The sequence below is a fragment of the Xenopus tropicalis genome, chromosome 5, assembly GCF_000004195.4.
Source record: "Xenopus tropicalis strain Nigerian chromosome 5, UCB_Xtro_10.0, whole genome shotgun sequence".
NCBI classification, from domain to species: domain Eukaryota; kingdom Metazoa; phylum Chordata; class Amphibia; order Anura; family Pipidae; genus Xenopus; species Xenopus tropicalis.
Window position 1 is genome coordinate 143581919 of NC_030681.2, and position 16984 is coordinate 143598902.

At 41.2% G+C, this 16984-nt stretch overlaps 1 protein-coding gene across 2 annotated transcripts in view; it reads right to left on the reverse strand.

The window, feature by feature from the left end:
- Nucleotides 1-909: 909 nt before the first annotated feature.
- ldah (lipid droplet associated hydrolase) overlaps nucleotides 910-16984 on the reverse strand; it is a 136196-nt gene continuing 120121 nt past the window's right edge. Inside the window, exons 6-7 of one of the 2 annotated variants that reach the window (XM_002934490.5) lie at nucleotides 16542-16624; nucleotides 910-3923 (exon numbers count right to left, since the gene is read on the reverse strand). In XM_002934490.5, the coding sequence (XP_002934536.2) occupies nucleotides 3735-3923; nucleotides 16542-16624 (272 nt within the window). In that variant the 3' untranslated portion in view covers nucleotides 910-3734. The remainder of the gene's footprint in view (nucleotides 3924-16541; nucleotides 16625-16984) is intronic. The other variant, XM_031902982.1, reaches the window with a different exon arrangement.

Below are 16984 nucleotides of genomic sequence, written 5' to 3' on the forward strand. Positions count from 1 at the left end.
TAATTCAATTCAGAATTTCCCCAAAGACTTCAACTGAGCTTTTTATGTGCTTAACGGTAGGATAAGTTTTTCTTATTGAATTGGGTCTTTTATTTGTTATATGATAAACAAATGTGGATCAAGGTATAGAGAACGGTGCAAGTATAAGAGAGCCAAGTAGCAATGGTCCCCAAGTCAATACTACAAGGCCCAGTACTCCCCATAATGCCCACCTCCTGCTCGCTCCCACCGCCCATCCCCTGCTTCTGCAGCCTCCCCTCCACCGTAAACCCCCCCACAATTACTCACTTGCTCCCACCTACCTCCACTTTTACCTGCTAGTGGCTCTTCTTAAATGGACCTCCTGCACCTTAGACCCGTGCCTCATCGTACCCTGGGTGCAAGGGAGATCTGCTACCTTCAGCCTTGAGCAGGTCTCTAGATATTCCCACGAGCCTCCCACAAACTGCACAATTCAACGCCAGTCTTTGGGCTCCATATTGGAGACAAACAGCAGACTTATCTCCTGGTGGGCAAGGGGCATTGTGAGCAAAGGAACCCATTAGTAAATAAACATTCTGACAAACATTTCTTATTGATACCATCAGGTACAATGGAACCTTGTGTTCTATAAAAAACCATGCACCTTCTACATTGCAATACAGGCATTTGTTATACAGAATTCTGTGGTTTACAGATAAGGAGTTGTCCCATCATTTGCAGTGCTAAAAATCTACTACAACACATTTACAATTATCAAAAAAAAAAGAAAAACAACAGCAACATGGGTTTCCTGATGCCCAATTTTTGGGATGAGCACTTATTCGCTGTGCTATAAGTTCATGGAGGTCCAGTCTGAAGCTCAGAAAGCGTCAGATTTGGGACAAACCCTTATTTGCTGTTCTTGGAAATATGAGCAGACAACAAGTATTTCTGTGAGATAAAATAACATTTAATGGCTCAAAATTTAAACAAACACAATAAATATGGCAGAATAACGACACATTTCATAAATGTTTTGCTATTAGGTAAATGGGGTTTCTGACTATATGTTGAACTGCAAAGGGTGCGGAGGCTTGGATCAAACTGGAATGGGAAGCATGGCACTTTGGACAATGGATTTACCACCTTTAGGGTGTTCTGTAGAATGGATAAAGAAGAACATTCTGTAGAATTGGATTTAGCACAACGGCTCAGTGATTAGCACTCCTGCCTTGAAATGTCCTGAGCGGTATCTGCAAGGAGCACTCTTTAAACGAATCAGTGCTATTAAAGGTTAATAATATAACACACAGGGGTGTGACTAGAGAGGAAGTAGACCCTGGGGTTGCAGGGGGGCCCAAGAGTGTAGAGGGCCCTAAATAATCAGCAATTTCAGTATATCTTGGTAGAATGGGTCAACAAACCAATGTTTTGGGGGCCCTTAATTGAACTTGCTGTGAGACCCAGTAACATCTAGTTACACCACTGATAAAACCTGTATATCTGATGCAGATATTCAATACTCTCCTAATATTCTATAGATACCCATGAGAAGCAGCGAGACGCATGGCAGGCTCTGGATGAAGATTCCAACGTTGCTAAACCCTTACAGGTGCCTTGGTTTCCGTTTTCAGAAGAGTCAATTAGAAAAAAGTCCCACCATTCCAAGTTGGACATCTGAAAAAATGTTATTGCTCTGTGTGAAACTGAAATACCGTAGAGCCTTTCCCTAAAGTCCTGAAGTTTGGAGCACGTTAGTGACCCACTGTGTGTGAGAATCAACAGCTGGAACAATTGGCAGAAATTTAAAAAAAAAAAAAAAAAGATTTGGTGATTGGATCTCGTTGCGTGCGATAAAACAGCACAGGAACTAGAGTCTGGCCTCCCCACTTTAATACGCCGGCGAAACCAACCTGTGCAACATATAATTATATATGGGAATACTCAGCCCTTAGTAAATAATACTGGCCACCCAGATGATATCCCCCCATATGGAGTTCTCTCTAATGTTACTGTCCAACATCCTTACCACCCAGCGTGATGCAGATAAGACCAAGGAACCGTCTTCACAATTTATTACCTTTAAATAAGGAAAAAGCCTACCATGCTCCGCAGCGTTTTCTCTCTCTCTCTCTCGCTGTTCTGTTTCCTTTAGAACTCATTATAACTTCCACATTAATCTGCACGGAGGCAACGAGAAGCACAAACGAGGGACCAATGAGCTCAACGGTACGTGATTATCTGTTGATCTATATCATCAATTATCCATTCAAAGTTATTTTATCAGAAAACAAGGTTAGGTATCATTGATGTTAGTCTATTGCACAAAACTCCAGTTAATTTGTAGCAGCTAATCGGACCATAGCTTTGACTGAATGAAATGCACAAATCTGATTGGTATCAATTGGTTGGGGGGTAAAAGTTCCCTTTGTGGACATCTCTAACCTTCTGCTCAACAACAAAGTTGCTGTAGAGTTATTTAATGGCATATTAATATATAAGGACTAGTTTATGCCATACAGTATTTAATAGGGAAACACCAAATCCAGGATTCAGCTGAGTCATGTGACTTTAAACTTCATTCTCTTACCCTCTTTTATATCTCTCCTCTGCTCATCTACTCATGCTTTGATCTCCTTTCTATCCCTGTCTCATCTCTTTCTATTTGCTTTCAATCTACTCTACCTTTTTCCTTCCACTCCCCTTATCTTTGCCAACTTATCTTCTATTGGGTATCCCAAGGCTTTCTTTTTCCTGTACAGTCCCTTAGGGAGCAAAGAAGCCAAAATGGTGGTTTACTTTCAGGTCAAGGATTCCTGGTGCCCTTAAAACTATCATTTCAAACCATCTGGCTTCTCATATCCTACTTCTACAGGAAACTAAATAGTTTATTGGATTTTTTGATAAAGGCCATTATGAAGAACACACCACACTGCTACTTGACAGGAGGCCAAGTCTGAAAGCTCCTGCAGTGGATGTGGTATGAAGAACCCTCAGGATTAGTGGAGTAGACTAGAGGGAAGACTGTAGCAATGGACCAGGGAGATGTTGTGTTAGCTCAGTCCAACCTTTTACCACTTCAGAACAGGGGTAAGGAGATATTTAATCACATTCCCCAGCTGCCCTGTGTATCACTCTATGGATTATCTTGTGTGGCAAAACAAACATTTACTCTCTCATAATTTAATTTATTTGAAGATAAAAACATCTTTATTATTAGGAACCATTGTGCAATCCCATATGGATCTGTGGGTGCATTATTTAACTTTCCCATACTGGTCCTAACTACAACTGCTACTCTGTGCCCGGGGCAGTCGTACCCACCCCTTGAATGTACTTTGTTCCTAATACTGTACGTGTGTAAGTGAGTACAACAGATGACTGTATATCTGGGTTAGTGAAAAAACAAAAAATATCTGCCCGACATTCAAATAGCTGTCAGCTTTCTGTTTGCAGCATAAATCTCCATTTTCCTGGTTTTGTACGTTTTTTTCTCAAGCTAGATTCACCTTCCCAAAACTCCCCACCCAATGTAGATTTGCACATTTCCCGAGTGACACTTTTGGTCCTCATGCACAGCCAACATTTCAATGGCAGGAAATCAAGTGTGTTCAAGTTAGAGCCGTAGGCTGTAATTCATCCTCAGCTATATCTAAACTACATAAAAACCCTGTCATTGTATAATCTACAGGACTGGAGACACATAAAATTGAGTTACAGCTTGACAAAATCGCTGCAGAAGTCTAAAAAAAAAAAGAAAATTACAGCAACACTCAACAAAGTGATCGCTTTTTTAACCAGTCAATGGTCATGGTGGCGACTTCGTTGCTGGAGTCGAGGACAAACGCGTGTCTGATGCCTTTCTCGCAAAGCAAGATGCTGCCCTCGGGAAACGCCTTCTTCATCTCTTCATAATACTGAACCGGACACCAGTTGTCTGTGGCTCCATAGTAGAAAATGAGCTAAGAAAGGGAGAAGAAAAGTATAAATCTCCATGCTTCTTACAAAAAGCTTTGACTAAATTTAATCTTTAATTTTGACGAGAAGTGAAATAAAGACCCACATTACTGTACAGGAGGTATTGGACCCCTTATCTGGAAACCCGTTATCCAGAAAGTTCCGAATTCCGATTTTGTTTTTCTCTGAAATAATAAAACAGTACCTGTACTTGATCCCAACTAAGCTATAATTACCCCTTATTGGGGCAGAACAGCCCTATTGGGTTTATTTAATGGTTAAATGATTCCCTTTTCTCTGTAATAATAAAACAGTACCTGTACTTGATCCCAACTAAGATATAATTACCCCTTATTGGGGGCAGAACAGCCCTATTGGGTTTATTTAATGGTTAAATGATTCCCTTTTCTCTGTAATAATAAAACAGTACCTGTACTTGATCCCAACTAAGATATAATTACCCCTTATTGGGGCAGAACAGTCCTATTGGGTTTATTTCATGGTTAAATGATTCCCTTTTCTCTGTAATAATAAAACAGTACCCGTACTTGATCCCAACTAAGATATAATTACCCCTTATTGGGGGCAGAACAGCCCTATTGGGTTTATTTCATGGTTAAATGATTCCCTTTTCTCTGTAATAATAAAACAGTACCTGTACTTGATCCCAACTAAGATATAATTACCCCTTATTGGAGCCAAAACAATCCTATTGGGTTTAATTACTGTTTAAGTAAATTTTTTACTAGACCACACTGTGGGTACCCTCTTTCACACAATTTTCAAATGATTCAGGAAGTGAGAAATGGAACAAACCATCATTATAGCTCAGCTGGAAAGTTCATTTTAGTACTCCTTCTGCCCAGTGAGGGCCAATATTTGTGTATACAATACATACATACTTGCAGACTAAGGTTGTGTGTACCATTAAGGGAGCAAACGCAGTTGGAGACTCAACGTGACTGAAGGACCACATTAGTTTCTCAGGCTGGCTGGGTATAGTCATCCTACTCATCTCCAATAACCCTTCTATTGTGTTACAATCATATTTCAAGATGCCAGAAGGCTGCCTGGCCTAGTAGCTCATGACTACTATGAAAAGTTGTCAATGCTATTTGAGAATGAAGTTGTATAGAGGCCATCTTTGACTACTTTGGGAATTCACAATGTCCTTCTTCTAGCATCTGGCTCACCACCCTTTAGCTTCACTCAATTTTCAAACGATGAAGGAAGCAAGAAATCGGTCAAACCATGATATCTCAGCTGGAAAGTTTATTGTAGAATTTCTGCCCATCGAGGCCAAAGGAGCCAATGTTTGTGTATACAATACGTACATACTTCACTGGCAGAGCAAGGTTGTGTGTACCATAAGGCAGAAAACTAGAGTGAAGGGTGGATCCCCTTTAAAGGAGAAGGCAAGTCATTTTGCCATTTTACTGCCAAAAGATTAGCCACATTAGTGCCACCTAGAACGCTATATTTATTCAGCAGAAAGCTTTACCATACCTGAGTAAACAGCCCTAGAAGACCCCTATGTTTGTTTAAAATAGCAGCTGCCATTTTAGTGCGGTCTTAGTAGCTTCCTGCTGCAGCTCTAGCCATTGAATTCTTATGGGAGGGGGGAGCAGGAGAAGGGAGAGAGCAGAGAGCTGCGCAGACTCTGGCCCTGGGAATGAAGGATTTTTCTGAGAGAGGAAGTCTGATACGGAAGAACATGTGTACACAAAAAAAGACAAGATATCCTATGTTTCTTTTGATAGAGGACTCAGTGCAGTATTTCTGCGAGTGCTTATGGCTGTATTTACATAGACCTTTCTGTTAGTTTTTACCTTTCCTTCTTTAAATAACTAAAAAAATAAAAGTGTTGCATCTGTACCCTGAGTAATCCCAACTGTCCTATTCAATGCAAACGAAATCCAGTTTAGCACATTAGCAGCTCCAACAATATCTGCTCCAGGCACAGCATGGTGAGTGAGCCCCATTATTTCCCAGTGGAAATAAATTGACGTAATTCTTTTGTGACCCTCTCACAGCCGGCACGAGTTACGCCACAGACCGCAGACATCAATCCATACGTTCAGGCTGCTAAGGTTTCACATTGGGATTATTTAATAGAGTGCTTATTGCTGAACCACATCATCAATATATAATTATTGTTTTCGTAAATGCTTTCTTAACACTCAGTTAGGGGTTTGTAGATATAACAGACCTTCATATGCCGAGTGCTGGGCATTTTTGTTACCGAGGGCCCATATATCCTAATATTTAGCTGGAGAATAGTGCTTGTTGAGCCCCACACAACACAGAAACCCCCAATACACCTATCCATGTAATCTGTTCCTTCAAACAGTAGGAATAAATACCATTTTATATGCTGAAATCCAGCTGCAAAACAGTTCTTCTCTTTCTGCATCATTTGAAATCCTGGCAGGGGAGGAGGGATTAAAACACTGATGTTACAAATTGTAACAACTTCTCCACAGCTTACAGACAGCATGCAGGAACTACATAACCCACAATGCATTGCACTGGGATGTTCCTTTCCTTATTTAATTGTGGGATTGGGAGGATGCAGTCTAAGGGCAGAATATAGGACAGTTGACTACAACAGATATGGGACTTGTTATCCAGAATGCTCGGGACCTGGGGCTTTCCGGATAAGGGATCTTTCCGTAATTTGGATCTCAATAATTTAAGTCTTCTAAAAATCATTTAAATACTGAATAAACCCAATAGGCTTTTTTTGCCTCCAGAAAGGGGTAATTATATCTTAGTTGGGATCAAGTACAGGTAGTGTTTTATTATTACAGAGAAAAGGGAATCATTTAACCATTAAATAAACCCAATAGGACTGTTCTGCCCCCAATAAGGGGTAATTATATCTTAGTTGGGATCAAGTACAGGTAGTGTTTTATTATTACAGAGAAAAGGGAATCATTTAACCATTAAATAAACCCAATAGGACTGTTCTGCCCCCAATAAGGGGTAATTATATCTTAGTTGGGATCAAGTACAGGTACTGTTTTATTATTACAGAGAAAAGGGAATCATTTAACCATGAAATAAACCCAATAGGGCTGTTCTGCCCCCAATAAGGGGTAATTATATCTTAGTTGGGATCAAGTACAGGTACTGTTTTATTATTACAGAGAAAAGGGAATCATTTAACCATGAAATAAACCCAATAGGGCTGTTCTGCCCCCAATAAGGGGTAATTATATCTTAGTTGGGATCAAGTACAGGTTCTGTTTTATTATTACAGAGAAAAGGGAATCATTTAACCATTAAATAAACCCAATAGGGCTGTTCTGCCCCCAATAAGGGGTAATTATATCTTAGTTGGGATCAAGTACAGGTACTGTTTTATTATTACAGAGAAAAAGGAAATCATTTTTAAAAATCTGAATTATTTGCTTATAATGGAGTCTATGGGAGATGGCCTTTCTGTAATTCGGAACTTTCTGGACAAGGGATTCCGAATAAGGTATTACATTTTGTTTGAGTCACAAAGTAGCCAGCCAGATCATCAGGGGAACAGGGGGCAGGGCTTAGGGAACTGTTCCAAACCATATTATTACAATACAAATTATGGAAAAGCTGCATATTTGTTTATTGATGTATATTGCAAAGTTGCTTGAAATTATGTTTCCTTTTCAAAAAGCTTAAGTTGTGTAGGTGGAGTTCCCCTTTAAAAAGAACCACACAGGTCCTCTTATCAAGCACTCTCCTACTCGCTACCTACTGCTATGGCCTGCCATCATTGTTTGTTCATCATTAAGTATTTCCTTATATTAAAGCACAAAGTTGCCCTTTATGATCTGAAATTAATATTTTTAGGTCAAATCCAAAAAGCGACAGAAGGTTTAATTGTAGCTACAAGAGGTGTTCATGTTCCCTGACAAACAGGAAATGGGTTAATAAACACAAACCAGAGGAAATTTTTTTTTTTTTTTTATATATAAATAATTTAGAACATACAAAAAATTGTAGCAGATGTTGGGAGAGATGTTGCCCATTATTTTTATGATACATTAGTCAGATATTAGCAGCTGCTTACATGAATAATACGTTTCAATGCAGCGGTTTCGGTACATCTGCAATGCTTCACTCAGTCCGGCCGCCGTCTTTAATTCACCAAAGAGGAGAATTAAAATGCACAAAGCAGAAATTGATTAGTGTGAGTGAATTAATAACGAAGGCTATTACTGTTATTGGTAGGAGACACGCCGTTAGCAGCAGATGGTTTCTGTTCATTGCGGGGCCACAATGCAGTTCTCTGGGCCAGACTGTACTGAGGGTTTGGCACGGGTGCAGGTTGGACTCATACATAGGGGAGGCGCCGGCCAATAGGATGGCTGCCTTTGGCTTTATTCCAACGTACGCTGATTTATACTTAGGGGCACATTTATCAAAGTACGATTGTTTCTGAATACAAAAAAATAGTACAGGTATAGGACCCGTTATCCAGAATGCTTGGGACCAAGGGTATTCCGGAAAAGGGGTCTTTCCGTAATTTGGATCTTCATACCTTAGGTCTGCTAAAATTTAAATTAAATTAATTAACCCCAATAGGATTGTTTTGCATCCAATAAGGATTATTTATATCTTAGTTGGGATCAAGTACAGGTACTGTTTTATTATTACAGAGAAAAGGGAATCATTTAACCATGAAATAAACCCAATAGGGCTGTTCTGCCCCCAATAAGGGGTAATTATATCTTAGTTATGATCAAGTACAGGTACTGTTTTATTATTACAGAAAAAAAGGAAATCAGTTTTAAAATTCTGAATTATTTGATTAAAATGGAGTCTATGGGAGGCGGGCTTTCCGTAATTCGGAGCTTTCTGGATAACGGGTTTCCGGATAAGGGGTCCGATACCTGTATTTTTTCTAAGTTTCCGTATTGTGCGCATTTTTTTGCGACTTTTCCGTTAATTTGCCTGACTTTATTTGTCACACTGAGTAAGAAAGTTCCGGATTCATTCAAGCTTCGGTATGGTGACTTTCCTTGGGCCAGGTTGGAGCTGCAGAGTGCCATTGAGCCCTATGGGTGACTTTCCTTGGGCCGGGTTGGAGCTGCAGAGTGCCATTGAGCCCTATGGGAGACTTTCCTTGGGCCAGGTTGGAGCTGCAGAGTGCCATTGAGCCCTATGGGAGACTTTCCTTGGGCCGGGTTGGAGCTGCAGAGTGCCATTGAGCCCTATGGGAGACTTTCCTTGGGTCGGGTTGGAGCTGCAGAGTGCCATTGTGTCCTATGGGAGACTTTCCTTGGGCCGGGTTGGAGCTGCAGAGTGCCATTGAGTCCTATGAGAGACTTACCTTGGGCCGGGTTGGAGCTGCAGAGTGCCATTGAGCCCTATGGGAGACTTTCCTTGGGCCGGGTTGGAGCTGCAGAGTGCCATTGAGCCCTATGGGTGACTTTCCTTGGGCCGGGTTGGAGCTGCAGAGTGCCATTGAGCCCTATGGGAGACTTTCCTTGGGCCGGGTTGGAGCTGCAGAGTGCCATTGAGCCCTATGGGAGACTTTCCTTGGGCCAGGTTGGAGCTGCAGAGTGCCATTGAGCCCTATGGGTGACTTTCCTTGGGCCGGGTTGGAGCTGCAGAGTGCCATTGAGCCCTATGGGAGACTTTCCTTGGGCCGGGTTGGAGCTGCAGAGTGCCATTGAGCCCTATGGGTGACTTTCCTTGGCCTATGGGAGGCTTTCCTTGGGCCGGGTTGGAGCTGCAGAGTGCCATTGAGCCCTATGGGTGGCTTTCCTTGGGCCGGGTTGGAGCTGCAGAGTGCCATTGAGCCCTATGGGAGACTTTCCTTGGGCCGGGTTGGAGCTGCAGAGTGCCATTGAGCCCTATGGGTGACTTTCCTTGGGCCAGGTTGGAGCTGCAGAGTGCCATTGAGCCCTATGGGAGACTTTCCTTGGGCCGGGTTGGAGCTGCAGAGTGCCATTGAGCCCTATGGGTGACTTTCCTTGGCCTATGGGAGGCTTTCCTTGGGCCGGGTTGGAGCTGCAGAGTGCCATTGAGCCCTATGGGAGACTTTCCTTGGGCCGGGTTGGAGCTGCAGAGTGCCATTGAGCCCTATGGGAGACTTTCCTTGGGCCGGGTTGGAGCTGCAGAGTGCCATTGAGCCCTATGGGAGACTTTCCTTGGGCCAGGTTGGAGCTGCAGAGTGCCATTGAGCCCTATGGGAGACATTCCTTGGGCCGGGTTGGAGCTGCAGAGTGCCATTGAGCCCTATGGGAGACATTCCTTGGGCCAGGTTGGAGCTGCAGAGTGCCATTGAGCCCTATGGGAGACATTCCTTGGGCCGGGTTGGAGCTGCAGAGTGCCATTGAGCCCTATGGGAGACATTCCTTGGGCCGGGTTGGAGCTGCAGAGTGCCATTGAGCCCTATGGGAGACTTTCCTTGGGCCAGGTTGGAGCTGCAGAGTGCCATTGAGCCCTATGGGAGACATTCCTTGGGCCAGGTTGGAGCTGCAGAGTGCCATTGAGCCCTATGGGAGACTTTCCTTGGGCCGGGTTGGAGCTGCAGAGTGCCATTGATCCCTATGGGAGACTTTCCTTGGGCCGGGTTGGAGCTGCAGAGTGCCATTGAGCCCTATGGGAGACTTTCCTTGGGCCGGGTTGGAGCTGCAGAGTGCCATTGATCCCTATGGGAGACTTTCCTTGGGCCAGGTTGGAGCTGCAGAGTGCCATTGAGCCCTATGGGAGACTTTCCTTGGGCCGGGTTGGAGCTGCAGAGTGCCATTGATCCCTATGGGAGACTTTCCTTGGGCCAGGTTGGAGCTGCAGAGTGCCATTGAGCCCTATGGGAGACTTTCCTTGGGCCGGGTTGGAGCTGCAGAGTGCCATTGAGCCCTATGGGAGACTTTCCTTGGGCCGGGTTGGAGCTGCAGAGTGCCATTGAGCCCTATGGGAGACTTTCCTTGGGCCGGGTTGGAGCTGCAGAGTGCCATTGAGGCCTATGGGAGACTTTCCTTGGGCCAGGTTGGAGCTGCAGAGTGCCATTGAGGCCTATGGGAGACTTTCCTTGGGCCAGGTTGGAGCTGCAGAGTGCCATTGAGGCCTATGGGAGGCTTCCAAAATCATGCACTGAAGGATCAAAGTCAGAAAGGTTTTCCCGCCGAATACGAACGATCGGATACAAAAATTTCATGACTTTCGGATCGCCAACACGATATTATCGTGACTAATACGATTTTTTCGTGACATTTCCGATCATCAGAAATTATCATATCTAATCCGAATTTTACCCATTTCGGGATTCAAACTCGTACTTTGATGAATCTGCGCCAAAGATTTATTTTAATCACATATTTTTAATCCATTCTATAATTTATGGCTTTGTACTATGCGCATGTTCTGTATTCTTCCACTAGGTGGCGTATGCAGTGAAATAAAAACAGCAGAAAAAAAACTTTGCTATAATCCTTGCATTACTGCCTTGCTGCAAAGCCTTCAGAAAGCCACCCCCCCCCCATATTCCTATTACTCTCTTCTAGAAAATCAAAAATACCTTGGAGCAGATTTCTAACAGGGATTCTGATGGGAATCATGAATCAATCAGACAATCTCTAGTGCCAGCCCTACGGCCTGATATCTTGTTACTGATCTCGCTGAATTAGGCTCACCTAACCTTTCCATTTGGACCAATAAAGGCTGTGATTACCTACAGATTGTTCTAGCCATATGAACATTTTAACCTCAAGCTGCCATAGCCAGACTAAAATGCTGTTATTGGCTATAGATTGCCCTTGATGTATAACCAATGTAATGCATTGATTGGCTAAAAGTTTTTCTAGCCACATGAACATTCTAAACGTCTAATTGGCTAAGAGCTGTCCTAGTCATATAAAACTGTTAATGCACTCACTGACTGCAGGTTGTACTGGCTATATGAACATACTACTCTGCTTCAATTCCTGTGATATGATTCTGCTCAAAGCTTGGTGGTGGGCCTAATGGGGCTGTGCCTTATGGGCTTCCATGCCACCTTCCTGAAAATACTCTAATGAGCTGAAGGTGGTACTTTTGGTACTGGTTCCTTACAATTTGAAAATGCTCTAATCAATAGAAGGTGGCACTTTTGGTACTGGTTCTTTTCAAATGGAAACTGCTCTAATGAGTAGAAGGTGACACTTTTGGTACTGGTTCTTTTAAACCTGAATCAGCTCTAATGCATTGAAGGTGGTACTTTTGGTACTGGTTCTTTTCAAATGGAAACTGTTGTAATGAGTAGAGGGTGACACGTTTGGTACTGGTTCTTTACAATTTGAAAATGCTCTAATGAATAGAGGGTGGTACTTTTGGTGCTGGTTCTTTTTAACTTGAATCAGCTCAAAAAAATAGAGGGTGGCACTTTTGGTACTGGTTCTTTTAAATCTGAATCAGCTCTAATGTGTTGAAGGTGACACTTTTGGTACTGGTTCTTTTCAAATGGAAACTGCTCTAATGAGTATAAGGTGACACATTTGGTACTGGTTCTTTTCAATCTGAAAATACTCTAATGAGTAGAAGGTGGCACTTTTGATACTGGTTCTATTTAATCTAAAAATACTCTAATGAAGAAAAGGTGACACTTTTGGTACTGGTTCTTTTCAAATGGAAACTGCTCTAATGCATATAAGGTGACACTTTTGGTACTGGTTCTTTTCAAATGGAAACTGCTCTAATGCATATAAGGTGACACTTTTGGTACTGGTTCTTTTCAAATGGAAACTGCTCTAATGAGTAGAGGGTGACACATTTGGTACTGGTTATTTTCAATCTAAAAATACTCTAATGAGTAGAAGGTGACACTTTTGGTATTAGTTCTATTCAATCTGAAAACACTCTAATGACTAGAAGGTGACACTTTTGGTATTAGTTCTATACAATCTAAAAATACTCTAATGAACAGAAGGTGACACTTTTGGTACTGGTTCTTTTCAAATGGAAACTGCTCTAATGAGTATAAAGTGACACTTTTGGTACTGGTTCTTTTCAAATGGAAACTGCTCTAATGAGTATAAAGTGACACTTTTGGTACTGGTTCTTTTCAACCTGAAAATGCTATAGTGAGGTTTTCATGCTAATAGTACCATGACTAGCACTGTCACATGTTTCCCATTCAGGTGAATGATTGGTGCCAAGAATACGTCCCATATGCCTTCAGCTTAAGGGTAAGGACTACAATCCCTGCTGATCGAACCTTCCCTAGAAATGGCCAACAACATCAACCCTCACATAAGCCACAATTTCCCCTTTAATGCTGAATATGAACATGACTTAAAGATGAAATATTAACATCTAGAAGTTCGTTAAGCAGAGCCTAAATGTAAAAAAAAGAAGAATCATACGGACAATTAAAACAGGAGATTAATTAGGAATAGAAGTGAAAGGAAAATGCAGTCACTCCCTGGCCAGCGAGAGATTCCTTACGCCGCGCTCAGTATGAGGCTGGAATAACTCAGTGCCTCATCTCCCATCAGCTGTAGAACACAAGGAGCAAACAAGATCCAGCAATAACTTCTCTCTCTCGCAGGCGTTGGCACGGCCAGGTGTTAAGATTGGCTTTTAACTTATGATCACTATAACGACTAAACACTATAAATTTCTCTGAGTGGTAACTTGCCAACTGTAAAGAAACTTGGGTTTTACTGCGTGTTTTTATAAACTTCCAACCCCTATAATTTCAGCCCACTTGCCCTGTCTTTAAACTGCAAATTAAACGCAACGCCAGAAACATTTTTTAAAATAAAAATTTCAATAAAAAAAATCTGGTGCAGAAGTTGCATTTTGATCCTTTCATGGACCCCCCCACACCCCTACTCCAGTAGCATTCTTTATATGAACACAATACATAGAATTTTTACATTTGTTACACAGAAATTACTATTACAAGGTATGGGACCTGTTATCCAGAATGCTCGGGACCTGGGGTTTTCCGGCTTTCCATAATTTGGATCTCCATAACTTAATTCTTAGGATAGGATTGTTCTGCCTCCAATAAGGGGTAATTATATCTTAGTTGGGATCAAGTACAGGTAATGTTTTATTATTACAGAGAAAAGGGAATCATTTAACCATTAAATAAACCCAATAGGGCTGTTCTGCCCCCAATAAGGGGTAATTATATCTTAGTTGGGATCAAGTACAGGTACTGTTTTATTATTACAGAGAAAAGGGAATCATTTAACCATTAAATAAACCCAATAGGGCTGTTCTGCCCCCAATAAGGGGTAATTATATCTTAGTTGGGATCAAGTACAGGTAATGTTTTATTATTACAGAGAAAAGGGAATCATTTAACCATTAAATAAACCCAATAGGGCTGTTCTGCCCCCAATAAGGGGTAATTATATCTTAGTTGGGATCAAGTACAGGTACTGTTTTATTATTACAGAGAAAAGGGAATCATTTAACCATTAAATAAACCCAATAGGACTGTTCTGCCCCAATAAGGGGTAATTATATCTTAGTTGGGATCAAGTACAGGTACTGTTTTATTATTACAGAGAAAAGGGAATCATTTAACCATGAAATAAACCCAATAGGGCTGTTCTGCCCCCAATAAGGGGTAATTATATCTTAGTTGGGATCAAGTACAGGTACTGTTTTATTATTACAGAGTAAAGGGAATCATTTTTAAAAATTAGAATTATTTGCTTATAATGGAGTCTATGGGAAATGGCCTTTCCGTAATTCAGAACTTTCTGGATAAGGGGTTTCTGGATAAGGGATCCCATACCTGTACTATAAATGTATATGGTCATGGTCATAAAAATCAAGTTTTTGCCTGACAACATTGTGCCTGGTTTAGTAAAAATGGGAGAAAAACTGATTTTCTTTATGGGCACTTTTCTTGGACCGACATTGGCTGTTGACTCCTGGCAGCTTACTGGCACATACAGTATATGAGGCCAAATCCACTGATCAGGGTCAGTTGGGAAGCCTGGAAATCCTGTTGGGTGCTGCATTGGGGAGCACCATACAGAAACAAAGGTCCATTGCAATTACCTGCATCTGAATAGGGCAAGTCATGAAGACCAGGGTGAGATGTTCTTCAGAAAGAAAAAACCATTAGTGTTTGGTGTAACCCACATTGTAGCGTCACCAGCTGCTAGATACAACTATACCACCATTTTAAGCAGACCAGACTCTTTCAGGTCAGATTCAGATGAAAGGGATAGCTGACCTTTAACTGTAGCATGGTATAGAAAATAATTAGTCTTTATTTTTACCTTCTTATAATTATTTTTGGTTTTTTTCTGCAAATCAGAGGTTTGGAATTAAGGTTGGGTTCAGTGATATCTGGAAACTTTGCAGCAATGCCATTCTCCAAGGATTTTAGCAGAACGTTTTCACTGCTTTTAGTTTGGCTCAGCTCCACCTAGTGGCAGGAACTAGAATCTAATACTAAGGGGCAGATTTACTAAAACTCTTATCTTTCTATTTTTTTTTTATCTTAAAATTTTAATAAACTCATTTCCACAAATGTCTTACATTTATTAAAAAGTTGGAACTGAAAAAGTGCGGGAAAATTTGCAGAAAAGTTCCAAAAATTCCGATTTTTTTTACTTGTTGCGTGAAAATTGCGACTTTTTCAAATTGTCGCACAAAAATACAGTCAAGAATCTGAAACCTCTAGGGGCACATTTACTAACCCACGAACGGGCCGAATGCGTCCGATTGTGTTTTTTTCGTAATGATCGGTATTTTGCGATTTTTTCGGAAATTATCGCGACTTTTTCGTTACCAATACGAGTAACGCGAGTTTTTCGTAGCCATTCCGAAAGTTGCGCAAAATCTGGCGATTTTTTCGTAGCGTTAAAACTTGCGCGAAAAGTGCGACTTTTCGCGCAAGTTTTAACGCTACGAAAAAATTGCCAGATTTTGCGCAACTTTCGGAATGGCTACGAAAAACTCGCGCTTTTTCGCGCAAGTCGTAATGGCTACGAAAAACTCAAGTTTTTTCGTGCAAATCGTATTGGTAACGAAAAAGTTGCGATAATTTCCAAAAAGTCGTAAAGGCGCCGAAAAAATCGCAAAGAATACGAAAAAGTCGCAAAATGTTCGCTTTCCAATCGGAATTTTTCCAATTCGGATTCGAATTCGTGTCTTAGTAAATCAGCCCCCTAATGTTTCGAAGCAACAGAAAAATCCAGAGAAGGAAAAGGACATCTACTATTGACTCCTACATGATCTCGGCAAGTTTTATCTGGCAAATTGATTTTTAGCCGTTTGGACACATGGTAAATTTGGAAAAATTGCACCTTTTTTTTCCTGCAACTTTTAGCGCTAAAAATCTGAATCAGAAGTCAGGAAGGAATTTTTTCCCCTCTGAGGCAAATTAGAGAGGCTTCAGATGGGGTTTTTGCCGTCCTCTGGATCAACTAGCAGTTAGGCAGGTTATATATAGGCATTATGGTTTTTTTCAACCTAACCTACTATGTTACTTTTCCTGAAAAAATCTTCATCAGAATTTGTAGCAAAGTAAGAATGACTGAAAAGTATGCTGGAAACATGACATAAAGAAATAGCGACTTGCCTTTGATTAGGCCAATCAGCCCGATGAACGACCTTTTATAAATTCAATGATTTGTATAAAAATAAAGGGGGAAAAAAATAAAGCAAAATGTATTCACCTTCTGTAAATTTCGTTTGATGGTGTTGTTGTCTCTCTCCAGGACCTTCACCATTTCTTGACTCCCCATGTACATGGCATTTGCTGCAAATAAATGAAGTACAAATATTTAACAAAGATTGTGTTCCCCTTCTAAGTGATTTACTAACATTAAAAATTCATTATTTTTAATACAATTGTAATTGTAAAAATTCTCGAAATGACAGGAAAATTTGCACACGTCTATTTTTGTTGCGTGTACCTATATTGACATGACCATCAATGGTGAAACGCAGAAATTAGCGTGGTCTAAATCCATGCCTGGTGAAAAAATTTGCTCCCCACTAATTGTGACTAAATATTTTTTTCCATGTGTGACTATTTCTTCCACGGGTAATGTTTCCTGCAATTTACTAAAACAACTTAAGAAGGCAGTTTTTTTTTTAACTAAAGTGTTGCCTGCTC